At 40.7% G+C, this 27,369-nt stretch overlaps 2 protein-coding genes across 4 annotated transcripts in view; one reads left to right on the top strand and one right to left on the bottom strand.

The window, feature by feature from the left end:
* The window catches only part of cenpp (centromere protein P), a 108,350-nt gene extending 83,538 nt beyond the window's left edge, over positions 1-24,812 (top strand). The window contains exons 7-9 of the mRNA XM_034868982.1: positions 23,426-23,505; positions 23,576-23,667; positions 24,445-24,812. Coding sequence (XP_034724873.1) covers positions 23,426-23,505; positions 23,576-23,667; positions 24,445-24,566 — 294 coding nt within the window. The 3' untranslated portion in view covers positions 24,567-24,812. The remainder of the gene's footprint in view (positions 1-23,425; positions 23,506-23,575; positions 23,668-24,444) is intronic.
* On the bottom strand, positions 1,330-22,327 carry ecm2 (extracellular matrix protein 2, female organ and adipocyte specific). Of its 3 annotated transcripts, none has more exons than XM_034868957.1 (12): positions 22,092-22,327; positions 17,085-17,201; positions 16,173-16,334; positions 13,108-13,296; positions 10,541-11,296; positions 9,733-9,848; positions 8,660-8,795; positions 7,430-7,587; positions 6,306-6,445; positions 6,090-6,202; positions 4,915-5,128; positions 1,330-1,858 (listed from the first exon to the last, which is right to left on the bottom strand). In XM_034868957.1, exons 2-12 carry the CDS (start codon positions 17,197-17,199, stop codon positions 1,690-1,692), a joined length of 2,268 nt encoding a protein of 755 aa, XP_034724848.1. In that variant the 5' UTR covers positions 17,200-17,201; positions 22,092-22,327; the 3' UTR covers positions 1,330-1,689. The 3 variants fall into 3 exon arrangements, with proteins under 3 accessions (XP_034724848.1, XP_034724849.1, XP_034724850.1); XM_034868958.1 differs by lacking the exon at positions 22,092-22,327 and adding an exon at positions 17,878-18,477; XM_034868959.1 differs by lacking the exon at positions 22,092-22,327 and adding an exon at positions 17,508-17,653.
* Positions 24,813-27,369: the final 2,557 nt, after the last annotated feature.

Genomic DNA, 27,369 nt, shown 5'->3' with positions numbered 1-27,369 from the left:
AATCTTTAAAAAAAATTAAAAATAGAAGAAATGAATCAGTACAAAGAGGTCTGGTATTGTGCTTATTCACAGCAGTTCCCAGATCATTAGGCTATGGCTTATAAGATTGTTGGAAATTATTAGAACGGGTTGGATTTCACTGTAGAGGCATTGAAATTCATAATGTAGTAGGGACAGCACTGACTGTGTTTAAATGCACATGATATTACGTGTTTTGCTCTATTTTTGCTCTATTTCTACTAAGTTGTTTACACAGCAAATTAAAGAAAACGTTCCACTAATATTCTGGTTTACATGTTCAAAATAGGCTTCTTTTCAGTGTTAACACTTGTGGCTGGCTTGTTGGACCGTTTAAACACAGCCTCCCTCTTTCAAACGTGCTCGGTGATCAGGTCAGCTTTGTTCTATGAGCTAGATGACTAGAACTTTATGATGTTATGCTAAAAAGTTTGAGCAGATAAAATGTCCTGTTCACTACATATCTAAATGTATGGTAAAAAAACAAACAGGGCTCATACCTTCACAACTACAAGAAGGCCTTATTGCTTTATATTCAAGAATATACGGTATTGCACTTTGAAACCTATTAACCATGACTTCCAGTGATGTTGTTATAATTATTCTGTTATCTTCGATCAATCAGGCAGTAATGGGAACATTTTGAAGTTTGAAGTTTATTTGAATCCTGCATCGTAACATTGTGTTAAACAATAGTATATAATTGTTGGCACATTAAATAGACATTTTGTCATTTCAGTCATGGATGTTGGCCAGCCAAGAGCAAAGCAAAGGGCAGATCTTTTAATTCAAATGCTGAAAGAGGTTTTTTTTTTTTTTTTTTGTCTAATTTAAACATTTCTGAAATCGTTGGGTACACTGTACTTCCAGTCAATGCTATCTAAAGCAAAGGCCATCAAAATAGGGAAATCAGATGTTAAACTTTAAATCAAAACCTACACCATGCCTACGGACACACATTGCATCATAAATAAATCTGACTTGACTCCACCAGAGGAAGTAGATGTCCTGCTTTTTTCCATCTAAGTGCAGACAAAGAAAAAGATGGAGGAACTGGGCAGACATATCTACATTTTGTGTTTCTTTATCTGTCAGAGGGATTACTGTAGCTCTCCAACAGCACTTACAGCAACTTCATTTACCTTCCTCTATATCTTTAACACAAAAAAAGCTCAAAGGATGTGCCACACATGACAACACTACTCTTTTCCATGTCAGAGTTTTATGAAAGAAGTTATGGAAGAAACTGAGCTGTGGAATGGAACAAGAAGGTGGTGAGGTTGTTAAAAATAATGTGTTGGGCTTGTGGTCTTCATTTCATTGAATTCTTTCCATTTCTTTATTAACATTTTCATTTTACTGTGTATGGTGCAGGAGTTCTTTCCATTTAGAAAGTTTAACATTTTACTAAAGGAGACAGATGTGTTTGATTTGAAGTCTAAAGGTGTTCTGGCAACTTCACACCGGGCAGGTTGGCCAGGCGACCGTGCAAAACCACTTACCAGATCTAAAAGGGTTTAAGAAGAAGAAAATCTTGTTTTTTTGCAGCATACAGCATCAGAGGAAGCTGCGGACATGAACATCTCATGTGGGCACAAAAAACATCTAAATATTTGCCCCTGTGTTTCTGGGCGTTTAAACAAGCGTCATTTAGTTTTTGGTTTTATGTGGTCACTTGGTTTTCTGGGGTTTAAGGACCACACTGGAGGAGGAGCGCACACAGGAGAAAGCTGTCGGTGAGATCTTCTGGGGGTCGATGTAGTTGTTTTCCAGCCTCAGGGCCACCAGGGTAGTGTCCCCGCTGTGGTTTGGGTCACAGATGCCTTCGTCAGGAATACTCCTGGAGGACACAACATAAGGATGCTGTTAGAGACAGATTTAATCCCATTATGTGCATAATGAAAAGTGTAACTAATTATTTATTTTTTTATTATTAAATTTGATGATCATTTTCTCAATCAGTTAATCATTTAGTCTATAAGATGTCAGAACATTCCCATCACATTTCTCTAAAGCTTGTTTTGTCTGACCAATATTAAAAAAAAATCTATAGATATTCAATGCACTACTATAAGACCACAAATCTTAACAATTGAAAAACTGGCGTGAATTGATGTTTGGCTTTCTTGTTTGTTCATACTTCTTAGGACCAAAAGTAATATCAGTCTAGCCTGTTTTGTATCACAGACGTTTAATAACGATAATGCAGTTCCTCGCGGAAGCATTCTGTGCCCTATTCTAGTAAATACAGGAACATGGTCCTGTGTTGTGGACATCTCCATGGTCAAACAAGACTCTGTTCATTTAAATAATCAGACATTGTTTTGCAAACGACCTTACTACATATGCTCTGGCCACCAAGATTTTACTCTGTTCTGCCGGTGTCTGTCTCAAACTTCAGCGGCAGCCTGTTTGACCACGGAAGTGCGAGTGACCGTAGTCTGTAGTTTCTGTAAGAGAAACATTGCAAGTTGCTACAGTTACAAAGCACACCTGACAACAGGAGCCGTTTAGCTCAGACTTGTGGATTGCACATATCTGTAGTTTGTGTGGTTTGAGGTCGGATCACGTTCCTACCACATACGAACAAGCTCCAGAGTTTAATTGAAAGCAAACAGAGGCCACCTCTTCAAACCGGTCTTGGTATTATTGTTTGGTCAGCTTTTGGTGCACATCCGAGTGTGATTGCTACATTAACACCTGCCCATAAGAACCGCACGCAAGGGGGAAAACAAACTCTAGAGCAATTCACCTGAACTAAATAAGGCGGCAGGTGTGAAAACTCACTTAGGAGCATCGCCAAAATGAGACCAGTTTTAAGTCAGAATGATGATGAAATGCTGATTATTACAAGTTGCCTTTACTACACAAATTCCCTTTTTGCCAAGTTACCTAAAATATCTATAAGAACACTACATTTATTTTTTTAGAATGCTGCATCCAAGATTTTGATTAACAGTAGAAAAATTCTGTCCTGTTGGTTGTTGTTATGGTTTGTTCTGTAGTACCACATGTTAAAATCTGCAGTATTGGCTTTGAGGCAGGTTACAATTTCAGTATCAGCCATCGTGGCAGTGAAGATTGTTATGATGTTCAAAATGTTATATAAAACCATCCTACAACTTGGACTAAGTATGTGTATCGTGCATGGACCTGTGAGTGAGTCATAAGGTGATTCAAGGTGACTCAGGTGGAAACATCCATCTCACCTTGTTTTGTTTCTTGTCGTCAAGACAACATTCAGTTCTGTGAACTTTCAGCTGTCCCTTGTGGGCTGAGATGAATAATTCAGTCATCTGGTCTGTTTTGGGACTCTTTGTTGTTGGTCTTATAGGACTGTATTGAAATTTGATATATTTTTTTTTCTTTCCTTGTGTTCTGTCATTGGTCAACTGGTTTCATTGTTTTATTTCTGCAGCTTTGTTACTTACTCAACAGTAAAGTACATTTTTATAGACAAACTAAGGCCAGTGAAATTTGATTTTGTACAGTATGTTACGTACAGCAGACAATCAGTGGTATGTAAGGAGTGGGCTAGATAGAGGAATTCAGAATTCTGATAACCAAGGTAAAAAGCTGTTTGTAGTAGGGCTTATGTTTGTAGTTTATGAATCAATCCCTATACCTATAATTGACACTTTTTAATTGATTTTTATTTCTTACCATATGGGTCCTATTAATATAGTTTCTTCTGTCATTTCAATTAGTCATAATAGCATTGTCTCATCAAGTTGATAGTTGACATTTAGGAAAACGGTAAGCTTTCAGATCTTTGAAATTAACTTGTCAAATCATCACTGATGTATTCTCTGCTACTCCACACAGTGTGACCTCAGGTCAGCGCTAAGGTAGACCCACACTTCCATGTAACCACTCACACTGATTAAAGGAGAATTCCGTTCTATTCCAACACGTAGCTCTGTTTATAATTTGGAGTGCTGTCGGTAGAGAGAAAGATGAAACCAATCAGTGCTGACTAAACAGTGTTATCCTCCTGCTAGAGTTAGTAACCAACAGGCTTAAACAGGGCTAGTTTTAAATGTGACTCTAAACATGTTCAAAATGTCATTAAAAGGGCCCATCCATGTGCAGTGATTCCTTCCGAGGGAACACAGGGAATCTGACTGTTGTAGATGTGAAAGAAATGCATGAAAGCTGTGCTAATTCAGCTGTGTTTAGTTCCTGTGTTGAGAGGCAGTTAGAGAGCTTAGGGACCATCTACAAACTACATCACCAAAAATATGTAGGCTATTAATTTAATTAAATAAGGTAGTGTCTCCAAACTTACCTCAATTATGACTTGTTTCCTGCTAGTTGTACTATCGCACTTAGTAGGACTAACACAGGAACTAAACAGACCTGAATTAGCACAACTTTTATGCATTTGTTTCACATCTACAGCAGTCAGATTCAGTGTGTTCACTCGGAAGAAATCACTTCACATAGGTAGGCACTTTTAATGGCATTTTGAACATGTTTAGAGGCTAAAAACACGTTTACAACTTGCCCTGTTTAAGCCTGTTGGGTGCTAACTCTAGCAGGTGGATAATGTGTTGTAGGCGGCACCGATTGGTTTAGTTTTTCAAATTCTTAGTGACAGCACTCCAAATTTACAAACGTGTTGGAATCGACTGGAATTTTAAAACTAGTGAAACTTGATGGAAAAACAGGCTTAAATCATTCTGTTAAGTTCAAGTTGTTGTTGCAAAAAATACATATAATTTGAATGAATATATTTTATGATTATTTGTTCTTTTCAAAATCCAACTCCATTGACTGCTTGAAATCCCAGGAATACTGGAAAAGACTGAAATATTTCCAGGAAGTAATCATTTTAAAAGCACAGGAAATCCTCCATCCCTAATAGATGGATATTTGTGGATGATGGCTTCATACCTGATCATGTTATTGTTGAGTCTGAGGAAATGTAAGTTGGTCATCTCGTTGATGCCAGATGGGACATGGATCAGCTGGTTGTGATCCAGACACAGTTCCACCATGGATTGGTACGAGCCGAAGAACGACTCAGGCTCGATTGCCTCTCCATCCAGTTTGTTGTAAGAGAGGTAGAGATACTCTAAACCAGGGTCCATGTGGGCAAAGACGTAACCTGTGGACGTGTTTGAAGGAGACAATGTAACTGTGGAAGACCATGACCCTTATTTGTTTTTTTGACGATCTACAAACGATTAGTTTGTTTAATATGTCTATCAAATTTCATAATTGCATTTTAGTTTCTTTGGTAGGTAAATGAAGTAAGGGACTGTGGGACAATGACTTTTTTAATGAATTTTTTTATTATATTATTCTTGTTTGATATTTCTTTTAATTTTCCCTGCTCTGCTTGACTGTCATATTTTCCAAATCCCAGATGATGAAACTATAACTTTTCAACTAAGTAGTTACAGGAACGTACAGTAGTTATAAGAACAGTCCACTTCTAAACAGTTCTTCTAACTACTGTCTACTTCTAACTACTCCATTAGCATTCACACTGAACAAGTGGCCATAGGAACTGACCTTTTGTTGTTATAACACAGCCATGTAACCACCACTATGTGGAAAAGGGAAAGGACCTGCCCTGAAGTATGAGGTGAAAGAGGTACATGAACTGTGGCCAGAGCGACTTAATAATCCCCAAATTGGCTCAGTCAGAACACGAGGAAAAACAGCTTCTAGGAACTGCAAAAATCCCTCTGGGATGAATGGCCTTCTCTCCAACTAACTGGTGGAGATGCAAGTTCCCCAACTAGGGTTCTTTGGATGTCCTGATTCCTACAGATGCAATAGTTAAACAATAGGTACTCTTTTGTGGGTTTAATTGATCTTCTTTGGCTCAACCAATCACAATTAAGATAATTGCAGGCAATCCCTAAAACTACCTGAAACTTGGGTTCACTGCCACCTTGGAGTTCTTTTCGTGTGGTTGAAATTACAATAATATGTTGTTCTTAATTTTGGGGGACCTAAACGTTGAGGAATTCCTCACTCTGACATTTAATTTTAAACCTCTGCTATCTGCTTGCTTTAATGTTGGTCAGCCAAGTGTTCCATCAACTCTTTCCACGTACCAGGTATCCTCTCTATGTTGTTTCCCACCAGCACTAAGTGGACCAGAGATCTAGGCAGGTATGATGGAACTAGGTAAAGGTGATTATGTGAAAGGTCGATGGACTCCAGATTTCTGCAGAGGAGGAGGAAGATGAAGGGAGGAAGGATTTGTAAGGGAATGGAAATGATAACATAAGTAATTTATTGACCGTGTTAGGTTTTTCTTGTTGTCTGACCTATGGTTGATCCAGGCCAGCGGGGCGATCCTGTTCTCCTCCAGCCTGTTGTATCTCAGAGAGACTACATTCAGACTGTGGGTCTGATTGAAAACTGTCTCTGAGATTTCCTCAATCAGGTTGTTCTCCAAGTACAGCTCCTGAATGACAGAAAAAAAAGGTTTCCTGCATATTCTTTGATCTTTACTTATGTATCTCAATGTTACACATGGATGGTAGTTTGAATGCACTTCATTTCTGTAAAGGTTTGTTGCTGGAAAGAGCTGTAGCTTAGCTCCAAGATGGCTGACACGTGACTTGCCTCGGCTTGCTTTGGGTAAAGAGTCCAACCCCTTATGGACGGGTTGAAAACATGCGGAACTAGCTGGCTTGCAGTCCACAGCCTCAGTGCAAAAATGCTTCCGATGACGCAAATTGACATTTTTTGCGTCAACGGAGGCTTTTTTCCAGACCCACAATACAGAGAAATCTAGTCTCAGGCGGTCATTGGAAAATAGTACCAGGTTTCTACTGATACAAAGCTTAATGCTAATTGGTAAAGTATCCCTTTAAATCATTATCATTTTCATACTTGGCTATACAAAGGTGAAAGTGTAAATCCTGGAATCCCAGAGCTAATTAGCAAATAACTAATGTTAAAGGTACTGTAGATCACAATCTTCTAATGAAAAGAAAATGTACTGGGTTTTGGATCTATAGAGTGTAGAAATAATCCAAGGTTATAACATTTGGTTGGTTTTAAGATAGATTTACAGCAGTAGCATGTCCCTGGTGTGTGTGGTTAACCAGGGGCAGCAATTACAAGTTGGGTGGACTGGTTTTCCACAGGTAGAAGCAGAGGGAAGTCAGTGGAAGAGTTTTCAAAGTGAGTCCTTTTGAACTTATTGCACCATTAAGGATTGAGCCATGACAACTAGTTTTTGCCCAGGTCCGTTTACCGGTGGCACCATCACACCAAAGCAGCAGTCTGTGGTTTGTGATGGTATTTGAACCCAGTAGAGATCACTGTGTCCCGGACCTTTATGAATAAACTCATAAGTCTGTCTATGTTTGGGGAATGAAGAGGTGGCGAGATAAAGAGGTGGAGAGATACAGTAGTTATGTAAACAGATAATACTTCATACCAGCAATGAAATGGGAAGGCCTTGTGGTACGGTGCGGAAGTGGTTTCTGCCCAGTCGGAGGTAGGAGAGCTGTTTCAGGGGAGCAAAGGCCAGAGGATCTACATTCCCCTCACTCAGCAGATTTCCCTCCAACTCCAGAATCACCAGGCTGCTCAGTTCTAAAAAATAAACAATAAATAAGCGTACTGGCAACTTGAATTTTGTCTCAGAATCAGTGCATCAAGGAAACGTGTCAGACTGCAATAGCGAGTTACTTTGCAAAAAAAAAAAGCAAATTCTTATTTTATTGTAACATGCATATATAACATTACTGTTGGCTAGGTTATCAAAAGGTAGTGCACAACACATGGGGCTTAGCAATTAAGACTACACATAATCAGTGGTATAAGCTGTGAAGATCAGTGTGAGGGGCAAAGGGTAGTGAAGGTTTACATCGAATGCTGGGAAGCTGCATGAAAGTGCAACATTGATTAACAAAACGATGCACCTATAGTAGGGCTAGGCGGTATATAGATCTTATTTATGTATATGATATGAGTCAAAATATCCTCTTATATCATAATACTATAACATGACATAAGTGTTTTCTTTTACTGGTTTTCAATTGATGTAATGTTTTGAACTTATCAGACTCTTCTAGCTGTTCTATTATTTGCCTTTTCCCACTCAGTCATTATGTCCACGTTATTGATGATTATTTTGTAAAAAAGCGCTGATTGTCAACCATACGATATTGTTGCAATACCGTAATTAAGGTATTTAGTCAAGAATATCGTGATACTTGATTTTCTTCATATCACCCAGGCCTCACCTATAGTAAAATAGTAGCATTTGGGAATTACGTTACCCAATTGGCAATGATTATTATTCATTTGAGACGAAAACTGGTTACCTGGTTGCTTTGATCTTCAACCAAATGTCAAAGTGGAATCGGATTTAACTTTTGCTGAAACTGTGAGGTGAACAATCAACTGCCAGCTGAAGTCAACTGTAGCTAATAAACATTATATTACTGAAACAAAATGAAGCTCCCTAGTGTATCTGGCTAATGTCTGCCGAGAAAGACACTCATCTGTATCATTTTGTTGTTTGCAAATCTAGAGTAAACTGTACTTTCACAGTTCAAAAAGACCAACGGTGTGATGAGTCTATAAACAATCTATTTTCATTGAGTGACAGCTGGCAGAGTATTGCCAGTATGGGGTGCATCATGGGATACTATGGCATTACCTTGGAAGCTGTGTTTATTGATTCCTCTCAGTTTGTTCTCGCTGATCTTCAGCTCCTGTAGGGTGGGTGGAAGGTAAGCGGGCACAGCTTCTAGAAGATTCCCATCCAAGTACAGGCGCCTTAGCATCTTCAGACCCTGACACACACACACACACACACAGGCACACAGCCCGGTGATACCACAAATATTACTTCCAAAATATGTCTGGATATCTCTTTGGCCTGTTTATAGTTTTACATCTTTTAGTTAATCCTATAAAAATAAAAATAACAATCACTGTTTTATTTAAAGGCACAGTTTTTAGGATTTTGTGGCATCTTGCGGGGAAGTTAAAGATTGCAACCAACGGAAATTTCTCCTGTTTGCCAAGCTTGTAGGAGAACTATGGTGGCCAACGCAAACACACAAATGGCCGTATCTTGTGCTAGTGTTTGGTTTGTCCGTTCCAGGCTACTGTAGAAACATGGCAGTGCAACATGGCTGACCCGCTCCCTATATAGATATACGGCTCATTCTAAGGTAAACAAAACGACAACAAATCTTTTTTTCAAGTATTAAGAAACATTAAAGGTGCTCTAAGCGATGTTGGGTGACGTTACTTCTTGTTGACTTTAGAAGTATTGCCCCAACCCCCACCCCCAAATCCTTCTTGTCGGTCATTGGCTGGGACGCTGGAACACTGTTTGCGTAAGCTCCATAATGCAGGTGGGCCCGGTTTGGTTTTGTTGCCGTTTGTAGACCGTGGGCGGCTACAGAGACCACGTTTTTTACAGTGTGTTCTGAGGACAGGCAGCTAGCAGATAGTTAGGAGATGTTTTTTACAGTGTGTTCAGGGAACGGGCAGCTAGCAGATGGTGAGGAGATGTTCGCTGTATGTGACAACAAAGAAATGATCGTATATTTTTATTTATTTCTGGTTGCTTGTATAACTTCAGATATTCAATATGGTGGGTTTACATGCCTGCCTTCACAGTTTGGTCACCTTTAGAGAAATACTACAATTCAGAATTTGCTGATGGTTGGATGAAAAGTTGGGTTTTATTCTGAAGGGTGCATTGATTTAGTATCTTACTCTGAAGGCTTTAGCATCAATGCCGGCAAATGTGAGTTTGTTTTTCTTCAGGTTGATCCATTCAAGGTTAGGGATACCATTGAAGGCTTCTGCTGGGATGCTGCTGATGTTGTTGCCTGCAGGTCAGAAGAGTTCCAGTCAGTTTAAACTGAGAGCATGTGTTTTCAAATTGGTGACTGTGATTCTCAGGTTGCTTGTGTTTTTTTTTTTTTTTTTTTCTAAATGCATCATATAGGACTAGGTTCTATTTGATTAAATAAAATGGCAGAATTTGCCATTGAAAGTGTCCCTCCTCACACTTTCTATTGGCAATGAAACGGATAAGCTCATCATGTCACATCAGTTTTGAGAGTCCGAATCTCCAACTTAAACTTCCATTCCATTTTAGGTGAATAATTTAAAGTATGAGTCAGGTGTTATCTATATTTGAAGGTTGCCTCCTAAATGCTTATTATTCAATTAATCATGATCCATGTTTGAGTACGTGAGAACGTTTGCTAATAAGGAAACTAAAGAATGATCCCAGGCTCATCCATTAAGCAACTTAAGAGTTCTGAATAAGGACCTCCAGTGTTTAAAAAAAAAAGTAGCTAATAAATAAAGAAGAAATCTCAACTGAATCTTTTTGTTTGTTTGTTATTTTAACGTTAGTTACATGTTTCCAAAAGGATTCAGATTAAATACAATGCTAATCCTCACACGAGTGACATACTGTATGTGTTAAAGTGGTAAAGATTGTTTGGCGTGTTGCAGTGTGTGGAGCTCTCTGGCACTACCTTCTCCTTCTCTGGTCTTGGTGCTGACTTACCCTCCAGACTGAGAGACCTGAGCTCTGGTATGGCCAGAGGAGGAAAGTAGAGGAGTTTTGCATTTTCACATGTCAGAGTAACATCAGAGATGTAGCATCCAGGAGGGAGGCCTCCTCTGTTTACTACTACCCCTTCCCTTTCCTCCTCTTCCTCCTCCATCTCTGCTTCCAACTCCTTCAGCTCATCCTCTGTGGCAGGAGGAGGTCTTGGGATGGGAGCAGGGAAGAGGTCTGGTTTCTCAGGTTCCTCAGGTCCTTTTGGGGGCATCTCAAACACATCTCCTCTCAGCCACAGTGCCCCCTCTACTTCCTCCTGCTTCTTGTCTTCCTCCTCCTCCACCAGAGCCAGTAGTTCTTCCCTCAGTATCTCCTCCTGCCTCCACCTTTCCTCCTCTAGCTTTCTTTCCATCTCCCTTGCTTCTCTGTCTGCTGCCTCTTTGCGCTTCCTGTCTTCTTCCTCCATAAGCCTCCTCCACTCCTCCTCCTCTTTCGCCACCTGAAGCCTTAGCGCCTCCTCCTCCTCCCTCCTCCTCTCCTCCACTATCTTCCTTTGTTTCTCTGCCTGCTCCTTCCTCTGCTTCCTCCTCATCTTCCTGGCCTCATCTTTCTTCCTCAGGCGCTCCTCTTCCTCGCGGTGTTCCTCTTCCTCCCGCCAGATGATTCGCTGGATCTCCTCTTGGGTCAATGGGCTCACGGGCTCGCCAGGGTCGTTGCCAACTGGGGAGTCACCAGAAAGGTCAAGGCTGAGGTCAGAGTCTAGGGTGGGTGTAGGGTGGTTCGGGGCAACCAATCAGAGGGCAGGAGGTTGTTGAGAGGAAAGAAAAAGGTGACAGAATAGAGTAGAGAAGACAAAAGAAAAAGAAGGAAGGAAAAGAAAACTAAAAGAGAATGATACAGGATAGAGATTAAAGTTGTAAAGGACAGACAGAAAGGAGGTGGACAGACAAACGGCTGTGTGTTAGTGTTGTAGACACCCGTGCAGACAGACCAGCTTGTTGTAGCTACAGAGCAGACGGCTGCTGTAGACCAGTCTGGACCAGATCCCCTTGATCTGCTCATGTAGGACCAGTCAGGTAAAGCTGGTCTTTTTTTTTTGTTCACATACTGTAAGTTGGTGCCAGCTGGTACTGAATCTAAATTGAATACATAGTTTTAAATACAACCAAGTACCATCAAATGCATTACAATGATCTATAGATACATATCAAGGTGTGAATATTTTAGACCAACCTTAGCTCACTTGTCTAACACTTAATGCTGTTTTATAGTCATAAAACTGTGTGTCTAAAGGGACACTTTGTCTGAGATTACCTCTGTGTGTTGATGGACCAACACTTTTCTTCTGAGTATAAGACAGCTCTTAGTGTTTTTCCTTACCAGTTTACTCCACATATACTGTGCAGTACAGCAGACAAAGTTAAGACATAGTGTACTTCAACAGATACGTACATGTTTCTATGGTTATTGCTACCATGTCAATGCTGTATTCTACCTACAAAATGTCTTTGAGAGGTTTCCTCCGGCTTCACCTCCATACATACAGTGTATGACTGTGAACAATGAGTTTGTTACTGTCAATTCAACTACTGCAGTTTTCTACATAATTTCACAAAGGTTGAATAGACAAGTTGTTTACAATAAGGATGCTCATACAGCAGAGAGATAGAAAACTCATTGCCACGGTGTCAGGATCGTTTGGACACTTTCAGTTTTAAGCTATTTTTTAGCATTTATCTTAAAACCAGTAAAATTGTTTGGAGAAACTAAAGCTGAAGAGAAAAACTGGAGCTAGTGACAGTGTTAATACCAATACTACTCAAAGTAAATTAAATTGCTGCTGTTTGATATCAGATTATGCAATATTTTTAGTACATACAATAATGTTGCTTGGCAACTTGTCTAACAAAAGGAGTCTTTGTTAGAGATTTTTTAACTTGTATATGCTCTAAACTAATAACTGCATTTTAATTATATCCTTGGCTCAGTGCAAGTGTTCCTAAAGTTAGCCTGAGTGGCTTACCCTTTTTCTATATGCGACCATAAAGTTTGACTTCGCGAACAACTTGATTTTTACATCTTTTAATTTTTTTGTGGATTCAGGTGTTCAGTTTTCATCTTGGTGAGATTGAATTGACAGTAACGTGAAACCTATTCTGGTATACTACATGTTGAAAAAACATGTATCTTCCAATAATAGAGATGTTAAAACTTTCACAACATGTGTTGAACTCTTCCAAAATGTGCTAAAACACATTTTATAAAGCCATGATGAAGTAGGAAGCAACATGCCAAGGCCTCAGAGATGGAAACTGTTTCAATTTAATTTCTTCCATTAAACGAGTGATGAGTAATATAACTTGCATGATGATTACCTTCAAAATGAAACTTCTACCGGAAGCTGAGGGTAGATGTAGATCTAATTGATATTTCCAGTAAAACTTGTGTTTTCATGATTTTTAAACTGTTGAATGAAAATCCTTTAAATATTGGTTGTGACTGTCAAACTTTGCTCATCTTTGCTGCCTCTTGATGTTGAACCATGGCGTTTCCACATGTTGTGTTTCTACCTGACTCCATGCAGACGGGGCAGCACTCCCCAGCTGGGGTGAAGGGGAAATGGCAGTGTACTACGGGGCAGGTGATCTCGTCACAAACCACTCGCCCTCCAGTACACAGACAAGTCACACAGGGCTTAGGAGACCAGACAGCCTGGTTGAACATGGTCAGACCCCGGTACACACACTGGCCCTGCTTACCTGAAAGAACAGACACATCACAGTCAATTCAGTAGTTCATTATAGCTCAAGATCCTTATTGGTTTCACAGTGGGGGAAATATGAAGAGGGTAAAAGTAATTTGGTTATTGTTGAATTCTGACCGGATCTACACGCAAGTTTATTTAACATCAGTAATATGTTGGTGAAAGCCAGCGTGATGTGGCTAAAATAAAAGACCTTTATACATATACTCCCACACCAACAGCAGGCACAGTCATGGTTCTATTTATAATAGTTTGGATAGGCAGATGTGTTTACGCATGCAGTTGCGGATGGCAAAAGAATAGTATAATTTGACGTCCCTATTCTTGTTTTAACCAAAGAAACAACTGTTATTGAGCACAACAAACAGAACTGAATCACCAAACAAATCAGAAAGGTGGGCAGAGATTAGAAGTCTAGAACAAGGCACATTTTAAACCTGCGGAGTCACAGCTTTAACCTTATATCCAGAACAACAACCAAACTGTTTGGACCCTAGTCAACCTCCTCCTCCTCCTCCTCAGCAGCAGGCCCTGCTGCTGTAATTGCTGTATGCGTCTAGTCAAATCTAAAGCCTGTATTTTACGTTTCCACTCCTCCCTCTGCATTAACTCCACCTTTTAACATCAGACCTCGGACAGGACAAGGCTGTGACTGGCTGTGAGTCAGTAGGAAAAACTGCAAACCACTATGATATAGCAGGAAGAGGCTCTTTGTTTCTATTTTAAGTCCGTCCTGTCTGTCATCTATCCTTTCTAATGGTATGCTCTTTGTTACGTCCATAGAAACACAGGTAGTTAGGAGGCTCAGTTTATTTCCCTTAAATACCGTCTCTCCTATTGCTGTCCTTTTTACAGAGAGGAGTGTGACTGTCACCCTGTCATCTCTGCTGGAGCACATACTTTAGAGCTTTTCTTTTCTCTGTAAAATAATGTCTTGCTGTTGTAGAATATCTGTATTGTCTAGTAAATTGCAGGGTTTTGTTTAAATAACAGCAACCGTCAGACTCTGCTGTGACACCGTTATTCTATGGTGGTCACTGCATATTTCCATAAGTTTTTCAACTTGCAACCCAAAAAAAACCAAATAAGTCTTATCTTTTAACCTTCTCCAATGTGACAATGTTTCTGCTTTTCTTACTTGTCATTATAAACTGAATACCTTTTTGGACTGTTGGTCGGTCTAACCTAGCCCCTGTTTTTATCTTTCTGTGAATCAGCTAATATAACCTAAAAGTAAATGGCTTAATTTTTGGTTAAAAAAAAAAAAAAGTCAGAACAAAGGTCAGATGCCGTGAAGAGTAAAAAGGCTGATCTAAATATGTAATTCCAGTAAATGCTGATTAAGGGGGAGGCACCAATGCATTGGCACAATGCACCAGAGGATACACGGTCACTTTTTTTCAAATTAAAAGAAATTGGGCTAGTAGGTTGACCTTAGATCTGCTTATTTTGTCAAACTACTTTTCCCAAGATCAATAATTAGCTTTCAATAATTAGCAATAATTAGCTTTCCCGTAACATTCGCAAAGACGATTGGTTATGTTGTCGATCCGCCATCTTTAACTTTCTGTTTCTACTACTGCTGTTGGTTGTTGTTACATTACAGTAGTTTTGTCTGCTTGTCTGAACACGGTGGCATGTTCTCAGATCCCAAACAGCAAAAACAGAACCAGAAAAAAACAGCTGCAGCTGCCACCAGCACCACCTTCCCTTCTAATTACATAATGCTCACTTTATTGTTTTAAACTGAAGGGTTTCTTCGTAGCTTTGAGGTCCTTCTTTTGAGTCTCTGTCCTAACTCTGTGTGGGTCTTAGTATCTGTCAAGCTCTATTCCCACAGATGGTTTTCCATTCTGTTCATGTTGGAATGTGATGATTTGTCATTAAATTACTAAGCTGTAACAGGCAGCTTCAGTATGAGAAGAGGAGGAAGTCTCTGAGCTAAGCTGTTCTCTTACATCTTGTTTGATTTGAATGTCCTGTTTTATTCACTATTTTTTCATTTTGTTGCTATAAGATTGATTGACTAAAAAACTCTTATGTAATAGACCACTTACCAGTTTTAAATGCAAAGACATACTCAGCTTGTTTCCATGTTGGTTTACAAGTTTGAAGCTTTAATCTACATGTTTTTATTTTTGAAATTGAAACGGACTTTTTGTGGATTATTTTTGGTGGTATCAGAGATTTTATATTATAAAGTAAAGGCTGGAACATGCCTTTCCATTTACACACGAGCAACACCAGTGCGGGTTTGTTTAGCGACTTTTACATGGTTAATTTCATTTAAACTTTGGATATTATGTAAATATTTCCACTTCATTTCCGTTATTCTATTTTAATTTGCTCCCCAAACAGAAGTTGAATTAATCAGCTTGTTTGATATGTAGCATTGCACAGCATGTTATATTTGGTAGGGGAGTGGAAATAAACAGTTTATCAAGCCAGAACAACACATTTTTAATGGCTCCAACTTCTCCAGTTTAGGTACTGGCTACTTCACCTTGGACTGGGAAATTGTGAAAGATGTCTTCCCTATTTTATGGACTAGGATTGATAATGAAAATAATACTTGTTGTTCCAGTTCTATTTTTTTAGGTATGGTACCATAACACCCTGTACCACAAAGATCTGTAGAAATTTTAACATGTATCTTTGCGGAAGTATAACTACTAAATCCTAATTTATAACAACCCTAAAACGCCTGATCAGAGCATCTATAGTAGTTACTGGTCACTAACCTGAGTTAAGGTTGAATTACTGGTCTCACAAAACAAAATCTTTGGTCTCATTAACTTGGATTAAGGCTTTGTTTCTAGTCTTGCTGGTTTTACTTACCTGGGTTAAGGTAGTGTTAATGGTCTCACTGACCTGGGATAACTTTGTAGCTGGAATGCTGTTCTTGTATGTTCTTGTAGGACTCCATGAAAAGAGTGTTTTCTTGGTTTTCACCAGTCACCACCAGGCTTCCGGCACCAGTAACCTGTCTGATCTTTGGAGGTCTAGAGTGCCCCGCTCTGGCCTTCCCAGGACCTGCAACACATGGGCATATCAATTTTCATCAACATCTATCTAGATACTTATAAAAGGAAGACAGGTTTCAGTCATTGTGTTTTAGCCATATCAGGAGACAACTTGTCTACGAGCCAGGGGTTGATCTTACTAAATTCCTCACTTGCGACTGACCTTACTGTATTTCCATTCTATTGTTAAAAAAAAGGTCTTAAAATGGCTGGATCAGTGGCATTTATAAATACACTGCAAGAGTCCAAGTAGTCACAAATAATAATAAAAAAAAACAGTAGTGGGCCCAGGATGCTTCCTTGAGGGACTCTACTTGTTAAAATAATACTTGGTGTCATTAGGTTTTTAAATGTGAAAGAAACATGACTGCACTTTAAATTATGACGGCCAGAGAACCATAAGGTTATGTTAGGAGTGAGCTCAAACCTGACATTCAGGCCTTTTGAGATGCTGCATGAAGTCACTGCGCCCAGCGGGTGTTGGTTAACAAATTGCACCAACGTTAACTGCTGCTAAGAACTGCAATGTCACATTTTTTTACATTTCTATGTCTACAACTGTTCAATGCTTTGAATATGTTTTTTTTTCACTTTTAAATGCTAGGCAACTATTTTCTCCTTTCAGTCTTTGTGCTAAGCTAGGCTAACACATGCTAGACTTATCTCAGAGAATAAACTGATAACAATATTCTCATTTGGCAAGTCCTCTTGTTAGCCATTGTGTCAAATGTCAGTGTTTTTCTAAGAGGCAGAGTCTTACCCTGTCCGTCCTTCTTCCTCTTTCCCCGGTTGCGATGTCTGATTATGGCCTGGTCGTCCGAGGCGGTCAGAACCACTAGCAGCCACAAACTGGCCACCACCAGCCACCACCTCATCCCTGTAGAGCAGCACAGACCAGGTTCAGATTTACCTCTAATGGTTGTACACTAAGTCTTGGCATTGATAGATACAGTAGGTCTTATCAGTATCAAAACCTTCTAAGTACTGATACCAAAGTGATGATTTTTTTTTAAAGCCTTACTTTGAGAAATATAAACAGGTTTTTCTACAAAACCATTTTTCTCATTTAAAAGCCAAAATTCTCAAGTATTAAATGGAAGTCTAAGCACAAGCAGTGATACAGTTTTTGATACTGCAATACAAACGCATTTCAGCCTGTACACAAAATGAAATGGGTGTGTACCCAACCCTAGACTTGTCTAGTTTCTTAGCAGGATCAAGCAGGATTATGAAATATACAAAAAGACACTAAAAAAGAAAACCGTTAATTCTCCCAACAGCCATGAGTTGAAATCAAACGTTCAGAAGCTCTACGCTACCCCATGGTAAAACCCCAGGGTTTGAGTCTGACTCCCCCCCCCCCTCCCTCTCTCTCTCTCCCCATTTCCTGCCATCTCTCAGCTGGTAAAGAGACAGAGTCATATAAACGTCATATTTTAAATCCTGAATTATTGCAGAAACCGGCTGCTACAATAACTGGAACCAAACAGACTGATCCATGTTGTTTCTCCACCCACAGTAAAATAGAAAAAAATGAAGACAAAGGTTTTTACCTGCAACAGCTTCTCAGGCAAAAAGAGCTGTCAGTGATGTTGCTGGCCCTGATATAGAGTTCTGCTGGGGTCCTAATGGGGGGGGGGGGTGTAATAACTGGTCTATACACAGCAGTCCTGTCATTATTAAAGCAGAGATCTGACGCTAAACCACGTCTTAACACACCTCATAGTTGGAGCACTTCTCTGTATCAGCCTTAATAACCATAATAAGTGTGCTGTAGCCGTGTCCCAGTGCATGATGGGAGTTGTTGGTGCTGTTAAATCATAGGAGCCTCTGATTTGTTGGAATGGTGCCCAAACAAGCCTGAATATCCAGAAAGAGACATTTAGTATTGTATGCAGCACGTCTCCACATGTACCTCTGAATAACCGCAGCACTCCTGAAATATCCAAACAGAAAGACTTAGCATTTCTATTGAGTTTCACTTTATGAGCACATGAGCTTGGATTCAATGCCAGGTCCTGATTTTGCACTCGGACCTCTCAATTAAATGAAAGCACGAGAAGTTATCCACATCAAACTGTAATAACTGGGCTCAGATCCCTTCATGGTGCCAATATCAGCCTATAATAATAACTCACTGTAATTCAACACCTGTCCCAGTCCTAACATTAACACTGACCCACACATCTAGTTTAAGATGCAGACTCATAGTGTTGTTTTTACTATCTGTTTACATTCTGAACCAGCACATAAACCTTGAATGAAGCCTCTAGACTGGAGTAATGTCGACACTGATTTGCATGTAGACAGAAAAACCAAGATATGTGATGTGGCCAACGGAGACCAGAATGTGGCTTACATTGTGCCCAAAATCATAGCCTTGTTCACTCATTCACTTCTCCCTTCAAAAAGACTGTTTAGTTAGCAGTAAATGGAGATTTCAGACACTTCGCTAACATGTGTTTGTTAGTCTCACAACAGATCTTCTTTTTATCTCTAAGACGTGACAAGTTTTATTGTGAGAATTTTCAAACACTCAAACAAAATGGGGTGATGTGGGTAAATATAGTGATGCAATAAGTAAGTGCCGTGGTGGGCTGTCAGCACCTTCTCTGCTGGCCCTCTCAAAATCAAAAAAAATATTTTTTCATAATTAAATTAATGTGTCGAAAAATCAATTACATTTTCAGTTCGTTACGATTATATTTCCAGAAAGAATATGGTAGCTGGATTTTTTTTTTGTCATGTAAACTCTTCAAAGCTCCGTAAACCAGCCCTTCGTTAAAACTGCCATTTCCCATTTGATTATAGCTTTGAGTGGCATGTGTCATCAGCCAATCAAATTTTGATGTGTAGTGACAGAACGCCCTAGGGACCCAGCGTTGTGTCGGCGCTAGCCCCTGCTGATGTCATCAAAGCTTGAACCTTTTAGCGGGTTGTGAGTGAACCAGGAGGGAACTAGCTGTGGCCACAATCCTGTTTCTGATCTCCTTCAAGTGCCTTTTTCAAGGCGATCACTTGGAGAGAAGAAAAATTATTTTAAGAGCTACAGCGCACAGTTTGACCTGGGAAGACTCAGAGCAGAGCTTAAAGTGATGAAAGCAAACTTTAAGGGAAAGAGTCCAAGTGACCTACTGACATTTCTGAGCAGACGGGGCTTGCAGTCAGCATGCCAAAGCTTTATTCCCTCACATGCTTGGTTGTGACAATACGTCACCGCATCAGTTGAGCGATCTTTCTCAGCTCTCAAGCGCATCAAAACGTATTCACAGAAAGCAACTGGACAAACACGACTCTCTGCACGGGCATGTAGTGCCATAGAGAAGGAGCTGCTCATTCAGCTCAATTGCAGGAGGAGGTCATTGAACGTTTCATCAGAAAGGATAGGAGGATGGATTTCATTTACACGTATATGGCGAGTGTTACTCTTACTATTTAGGAGAGATACAGTTATTGCGGTATTTTATACATTTGTATTGCTGTTGTTTGGATATTAGATGGTGATGCTGTGTTGATGTGCCTAAAGCTGTTTAATGCACAGTGGTGTGTGGTGTGGTGGTTCTTTTTTTGGGGGGAGGGGGTGTTGGAGGTCATTACAGATGGCCCTTGACTGAAAGCCTACGGTACGCTACTGCAAAAGTGTAAATGGGGCCTAAGATAAAGGAGTAGAAATTAAATTCTTTGCGCCAGTTGTTCCAAGGTAAAGTGAACGGATTTTGGTCATCGGATTGGTTCAAAATGGAAAGAAGGAATCTGAAATCTGTTTAGATAACGGAATCCAATCCTAGTTTTAATCTGGATCAAACCAAGGGTTCCAAGGTGGATTCCAGGAAGAAAATGTAGTAAAACTTTAAAATGTATGTTAAATAATACATTTGTATCATTTAGTGTATATACTTTAATTTATATTTTACACTTGACTTGTGTAACTTGTAACAGTGATAAAGTAGATAAAGTAGACATAGGCTACATATTAAGATATTCAGTATAGTAAAAAAAAAAATTGATCTTGTCCCCATGAAACAATCCCCCAAACAGATTTCAATAACAAACAAAAATAATATATATTCTATTTTTCTTTCATTCATCAATGTATATTAATTTCAAAGAAACAATCAGAGATGAGCCTGTCAAAACTAAATTCTGGTCTCTCCTCTCTCTCTCTCTCTTGTTTTCTAAATATCCACAATGTACTGTATTTGTTAATGTATACTTTTGTATTTGTTGTGGCCCAGATGAGGGATCATAAAAGAAATTAGGAATGGAAGTGGATGTTTATGTTATTTTTGTGTTTTGTCTCAAAATAAGAAACACAGTGACCCCATGCTGGCTCTCCTACCTGTTCTTTACATAGCTGGTAGCCCACATCGTGATATGTTGTCCCATTTAGAGCACTGGGAATCTGGATTTGGCAATCTTGAAAACTGTATCTGGATCATTTTGATCCAGATTAATACCTTTGAACAACTGGCCCCTTGTGATTATTGCAAAAAGAAAAAACGATGAATTTGTTGGCAACCAAAAACTACTGCTGCCATGACGATTTACCAGAGCAGCACCCTACATATTACACGTCATGATAAGTGGGTCTCCCTTATTCATGACATCCGCCCACACTCTGTTTTAATCATTCATTTTCTCTTAGATGAAAACAAAACTTAAGTGTGCAGCTCCACAGTCAGGAGGCTCTGAGACCCTCCCACCACAACTCCAAAAGGCCAATAGGAAACCAGACGAGAGAGAAAGAGACAGAGACAGAGAGAGAGAGAGATCTATGCTCAGCAGACAGAGGAAAGAAAACAAGAGTGAGGGGAGAGAAACGAAAAAATATTCAACAGTTTCTGGATGAGCAGGCTCAGACGGAGAGACTTCCAGCAGGAATGGGACAAACATAACTCGGAGACTGTTTATGTGAAGTTTAATGAAACCCAGACAGTGTTGAGCTAAATTTCACTCAGAAACTGGGCTTGGGAAAATGGTTTAAAAGAAAAAAAAATCTCTTCCTTTTCAGTAACAAACGGTCCAAAACCCCAAATTTAGTAAATAAACAACAATTTCTTCACACGGAAACAAGACTAAGTTTGACTCTTTGGTTTTTCAAATGTCTGCCAGAACATGAGGGTGAGCTAAGAGGAAAGGAATTCCAGAACAGATGTGTAAATATATTTTAAATATTAAAGAATCTGGTTCAGGTCTGTGCTGCGGTTTAATGGACGAGTCCTTATCTTTCTGTTAAGATCCTGGAAGTCACAGATACAAGCGTGTTGTTTTTTGTCTTTTGGACCTGTGAAGATCATCAGCGACTGAAACAACGGTTTACAAACCATGACCAGGCAGGCAGACAGACAGACAGACAGACAGACAGACAGACAGACAGACTGGGAGACAGACAGACAGGGAGACAGACAGACAGGGAGACAGACAGACAGAGAGGGGAGGAGCCGAGCAGGCAGACAGACAGGCAGACTGGGAGGCAGACAGACAGGGAGACAGACAGACAGACAGACAGACAGACAGACAGACAGACAGACTGGGAGACAGACAGACAGGGAGACAGACAGACAGAGAGGGGAGGAGCCGAGCAGGCAGACAGACAGGCAGACTGGGAGGCAGACAGACAGGGAGACAGACAGACAGACAGACAGACAGGGAGGCAGACAGACAGGCAGGCAGACGGACGGACGGACAGACAGGCAGACAGGCAGGGAGCCAAACAGAGAGGGGAGGAGCCGAGCAGACAGACAGACAGACATTACCACTACTTTACCAGCAGTTTGAAGGCGGCTGCAGGACTCGAGGCCAAATTCCTCCACCCTCTTTTCCTCTCCTCTGGTTCTGCAGGAGCTCCAGTAGAGGTGTGTGTGTCGCTGTGTGATGGTAGTGTGTCTCAGACCATAGCGCAGTTGTGTGGAGCAGAGCAGGCTTTTGGAGCTGTGAGGTAAAGTCAGGATTTTAGGAAGTGGGACAAAAGAGAGTGAGAGAGTAATAAACAGAGAGAGAGAAAGAGACAGAACATCTGTCTTTCTGCCTGAGGGAGGACACGGCCAACATGTAGCAGCTGGTTAATGAAGTGAAAGGGCTGGTAATGACCTGTGAGAATGACCAAATCAGGAGGCAGGAAGGCCCGTTCAGTGCCGGGGTGGAACTAACCGGAAGGTGACCAGGTCTCAGAGGTCAGAGGTCACACACAACCGCACAACATTCCACTTCAGTGTCAACTAGACAGATGTGGAAAACAGCGTGTTTAAACTAGAGACCACGTCGGGGGGTTATTTACTACACACACCGTAGCGTTCCGGGACTGGATCTTGCACGGTGACATGTGGTCGTAGACCGTGAGAAATATAAACATCTGGCAAAGTACTCAAAACCTTCTCTTCACTAGATCCAGCTGCTGTAGGTGCCTCTAGGACTGCATTTTGCCATTATGACACACACAACACAATACCAACGTAGCTGATGTACTACCTCTGATCACGTCATGTGTGTCTTATGTGAACTGTGACATTACGTGCCTAGACGTTTATGGATAGGACCCGTTATAGATCCTACAGTTTTTGGTAAGCCACGCAGACCGGCCTCTCGCTCCGTAGGCGGATGAGACCTCACAGGTCTCGGAGGAGAGTTGCCCGACGCAGACGCTAGGCAACGCCACTACACTAAAGCACTAAAATGACAGTGCCCTTATTTTTTAAAATAAATAATTTCTAATAACATCATATTATGTAACATAAAAGGAAATGGACTAAGCATGAGCAAGAGTAGGGCGCCCTCGTTACACGACAGCAGTGTCATTATGTAATTCCTCAGAAGTCAGATCAGATGTACACTTTATTACATCAATAAACTCAGCCGAATTATTTTCTTCTAAACTGAAGCAGCTTTCATGTATCAACCTCTCAGCTGCAAAGTCAATGAAACAACAACACAGCCTAAAACTCGTGTACTCAGTACTTCATATTTGGGTATTTTCTCTGACTAATGAGGCCTGGTGTTCAGGTTACTAAACAGATGTTGTAACCAACGTCCACTCTGAGTGAAAAATCTTCCTGAAGTTGATCTGAAGATAATGAGTCTCACTGTGTGTTCATCTCTCTGCAGGAGAAGTATCCGTCTGTCGTCTCTCTTCCTGGAGGCGTCAGGTCAGCGGTCATGACTCTGAATCACCCCGAGCTTTCTGGGTAAATATAACGATACTGATGGAGCACAGTACCACCCGAACGGCCTCTCACCGTCTGTCTGTGTCCACAGCTGTGTCTTGTTCGTTTATTGGTCCGTCGAGGTCTCCAGAGAGGGCGGAGTCACTCCAAAGATCGAGCTGCTGACCAAGATCCCCGAGAAAGGTAAAATACAGTTCACCTCAACTCAAACTAGGAAAAGACACTGACATTTCTGTCTTATTAACACACTAATCTTACCTGCAATCACAAGTTTAGTCCCAAAACAAAATGTGGGTGTCATGTGTTTTCTTGCCCTGAGTATCAAATGAACTTTAGAATACATTGTTCGAATTAATCACACCAGAGAATAAATAAATGATAAATTAAATTCTGGCTACATGCTGCTTAAACGAGCTCCAACAATACAGGAGTTTGAAAGTGAGGGGACACCTTTGACTTTTCTCCGACTGTAACAGATAAATGAATATTCAGGACAATAAACCAGCAGGTAATGTGTCTGAAATGTCAACGTGAAATCGCTACCGCTAACTAATTTAAACCAGACTGAGCTCTGAGATTCTACTGGGAAAACAACTCTATTCTCTATAAATCTTATTATACTTGTAGAATGTTTGCACATTGAGCTGTGTTGATGAGCACTGAATTAGACTCTATTTATTATTTTTGGGGGGATTTTTGTTAAGTTATATCTGATCATCAGTCCAAAACCCAAAGATTTTCAGTATATCACAGAAAAATAGAATTTGATCCTCACACTGAGAATCTGGTACCGGCTAATGTATTACATAATTTTCTGCTTTAAAAATGACTAAAATAATTATCAAAGTAGCTGTAAATTAATTAATGTAATCATTTTTCTGACATCTTCACAGTTCAAACTGACTGGCAACACTTTGGTAAGATGGCGTTCAGTTGTTTTTCTCTCTTCCTTCTCTGCAGCGCTGCAGTTGTTTCCCTCCCAGGCGGTCGGTGGCGCTGCTGAGGCCTTTCAGAGCCTGCTGAGAATTCTGGGACCTGAAGCCGCTGTGGAGTCAGTCATCATGGCGGTCAGCTTGTCATAGGACACATGACTCACATTTTCATCTCTGCACAACAACCAGATAAGATGTAAAACATGACCAAAGCATTTCTCAGCTGTTGGGTCCAGTATATTAATACATGAACATGTACACACAAGGAAACTCAGCGACGGATTAGTCTCTTAGAAATCTTTATTCAATAGAAAGAGCACGACCGTGACAGTTTTAACAGCAGTGCTCATTGGTCAAAATCTACAAAAATAAATAATTTAAATACAAAATGCCAAACAGCAGTGTTGCCTTTGTATTTTGAAATAGTTTTCTTCTCTCAGTTATTTACACACACGCAGTTATTAGAAGTCTGTAGGTATCACAGTGCTGTGATGTTTCTGCAGGCAGACAGCAGGGCAGAGGCAACCAGCCAATCAGACGGCAGCTCACCTGCCGAAGCTCCGCCTCCCTGTGAGAACAGTTTGATTTCCCCTAATTACAAAAGAGCTCTTCTGTAATCCTTAACATGATCTTAAATGAAATCATTTTGCAATTTAGCAGCTCTACGTATTACTGTGCGTTGCATTAAATCTGAACCCAATATTTCCAGAATCCTGAAAAATATTCTGTCTGCTGCACCATAGGACTTTAACTTTTCCCAACCTAAACCTCCCAAAGATGGTAGATCTAAATATGAATGTCTTTATGAAATTAGGGTTTTCACAAATCCATCTCAACTCTGGTCCATTTGCTTTTGTTCTGGACCTGTTGACCCAGTTGTCATGGAAACGTCTGAGCACCTATCACTTCTTATTCTCGTTGACAACTAAAGTCAATCTGCTGATGTTGGCTGTGTAATACAGGTGAAGGCTCTTTGTCCAGAACTACCTTTACAACTGTAGTTAAATCACTTTGAGATAAAGTTACCGCGATGGACATTTATTTTATTATTCTACACAGACATGACAACGTTTCCGGTCGAAACATTCTCATGCACGTGTGGAATAAAAGTAAAATTAGGAACAATTGGAAAAAAATTAAAACGTATTAAGACATAGTTGCGGCATCTGTGATCGGATGGTTTGGCATAAAGTTAATTGTTAAACTGTTCAGAAGTTAACTCGATTTAGTCTTCAACGGTCTAACTCAGAGAGAGAGCCTCTGCTGCCTGTTGCATCTTCAGTTCAAATATCAGTGGTTGGTTCAGTTCACTGCTGTCCACTCTCCAGCTGAGACGCCTCCGTCTCCCAGGCAGCCACGGTGTCAGTCTGTCCAACTGTCTCGAGTGTTACAGAGTTCTGATTACCGGACTGCAATCTCTCTGCTCTTACACCTTTTTAGTGTGTGGCTGGAACAGAACTACTGACCGCGTCGCCGTGATGGTGACAAACGGCGGGACAGCACAGTGGAGTGTGAAGACGTTTCGGTCGTGTAGTGTGATTTGTTTTCAGACGTTTGATTGGCTGATGAAGGTGGTGGAGGTTGGAGAGTGGACACTAAACAGGAACGGAAGTCAAGTGTTACCAGTTTATCTTAAGCCTCTGTGAGCGCGGCTGGTTTAAGAGGACGATGAGATCACCAGGAGGGGAATCCCAGGTTTGTACCTGACAACGGAGAGACCCGAGACAGACGACATCTGGACTCAAGTCAACACCCATCTGCTGATGGTAACTGGGTGTAAGTCTCAACTCCTGGTGACATCACCGCCCTGTCCTTAAACCTCCCAGCACTCCTGAACGCATCTCTTTGCAAACACCAGCTGACCCTGTTGAGCTTCAGTTCAGTTCGGGTCTTCAGGAGTTCGAGGTACTGAGAGTTGACGGCTGCGTCCACAGCAGCCTCCACTGATCTGATGTCAGTCTGAACAGAGACGAACCAACACAGATATATCTCAGATCTTAGCTGTGAACGCACCCTGTAACAAAAAGAGTATTCTACACACACACCACCACCACCCTCCAGTCCAAACAGAACATTTAGGCACATGGACAAACACACATCAAGCCACTTATGGCACAGAAAACCAGCGGAGCAGCATTAAGCTGAATCTGAAGAGGACTGCTGTTACCCAGCAGCCTTTGCTGTGGTGGGTTACACTTATCTGAAATAGAACGGACACGCTGACCTCTGGTGAAGAGAAAGAAGGCTTCCATTTAAAATCCTCTGCTCTAGGAAGGTACGGTCACATTAGTCTTCTGGTATTGTGATGACAGCGGCTGTATTCAAACCCGCCCGCTATACAAGCAGTACGTAAGGATTTGGCCAAAATGTTGGACGCAAAACCTGCCAAATACCTAGATGTCGGAATAATTTGGGATCTCTCTATGCATCGGAGTAGTCTCACTCACCTACTTTGTCCCACAGTGCTTTTTCAAAACCGGCAAAGCCTGGCCAGGGATACCGCAAAAATAAATTCAACATACTCCCATCAGTGTTTCTATCGGCCGACTGTGTGGACTCACAGGTCAAAGGTCAACTCTGACCAGGAAGCACGTGGCTGACTCCAACTGTAAATAAGAGACGGGGCAAATATTCCCACACCGGAGTGTAATGTAACCGTACATTTACAAAGCTACCTAGCACCAGGTTAGTAAACACAGGAGTGTTAGACAACTATTAATATGCTGCTTTTCTTCCAACCGGCTGTGATAACAATAACAGTTAATAAGATAATTTGCTTGTTTCCAACACAAAAGTAGGATTTATGTCAGAACAAAAAAAAAGCTTCGCTTAAAAAATCCTACAAAAGCTGCTTGGTCCCAGCTGGACCTTAAAGGGTCAGTTTACCCAAATGACTTGTCTATACACTCAGTACTAAAACAATACAACAGCATCTCCATTGATGAAGCTATAC

Source organism: Etheostoma cragini, chromosome 4 (genome assembly GCF_013103735.1).
Source record: "Etheostoma cragini isolate CJK2018 chromosome 4, CSU_Ecrag_1.0, whole genome shotgun sequence".
NCBI lineage: Eukaryota > Metazoa > Chordata > Actinopteri > Perciformes > Percidae > Etheostoma > Etheostoma cragini.
The sequence above is the reverse complement of the archived record's forward strand: the minus strand, read 5'-3'. Positions and strand labels throughout refer to the sequence as shown.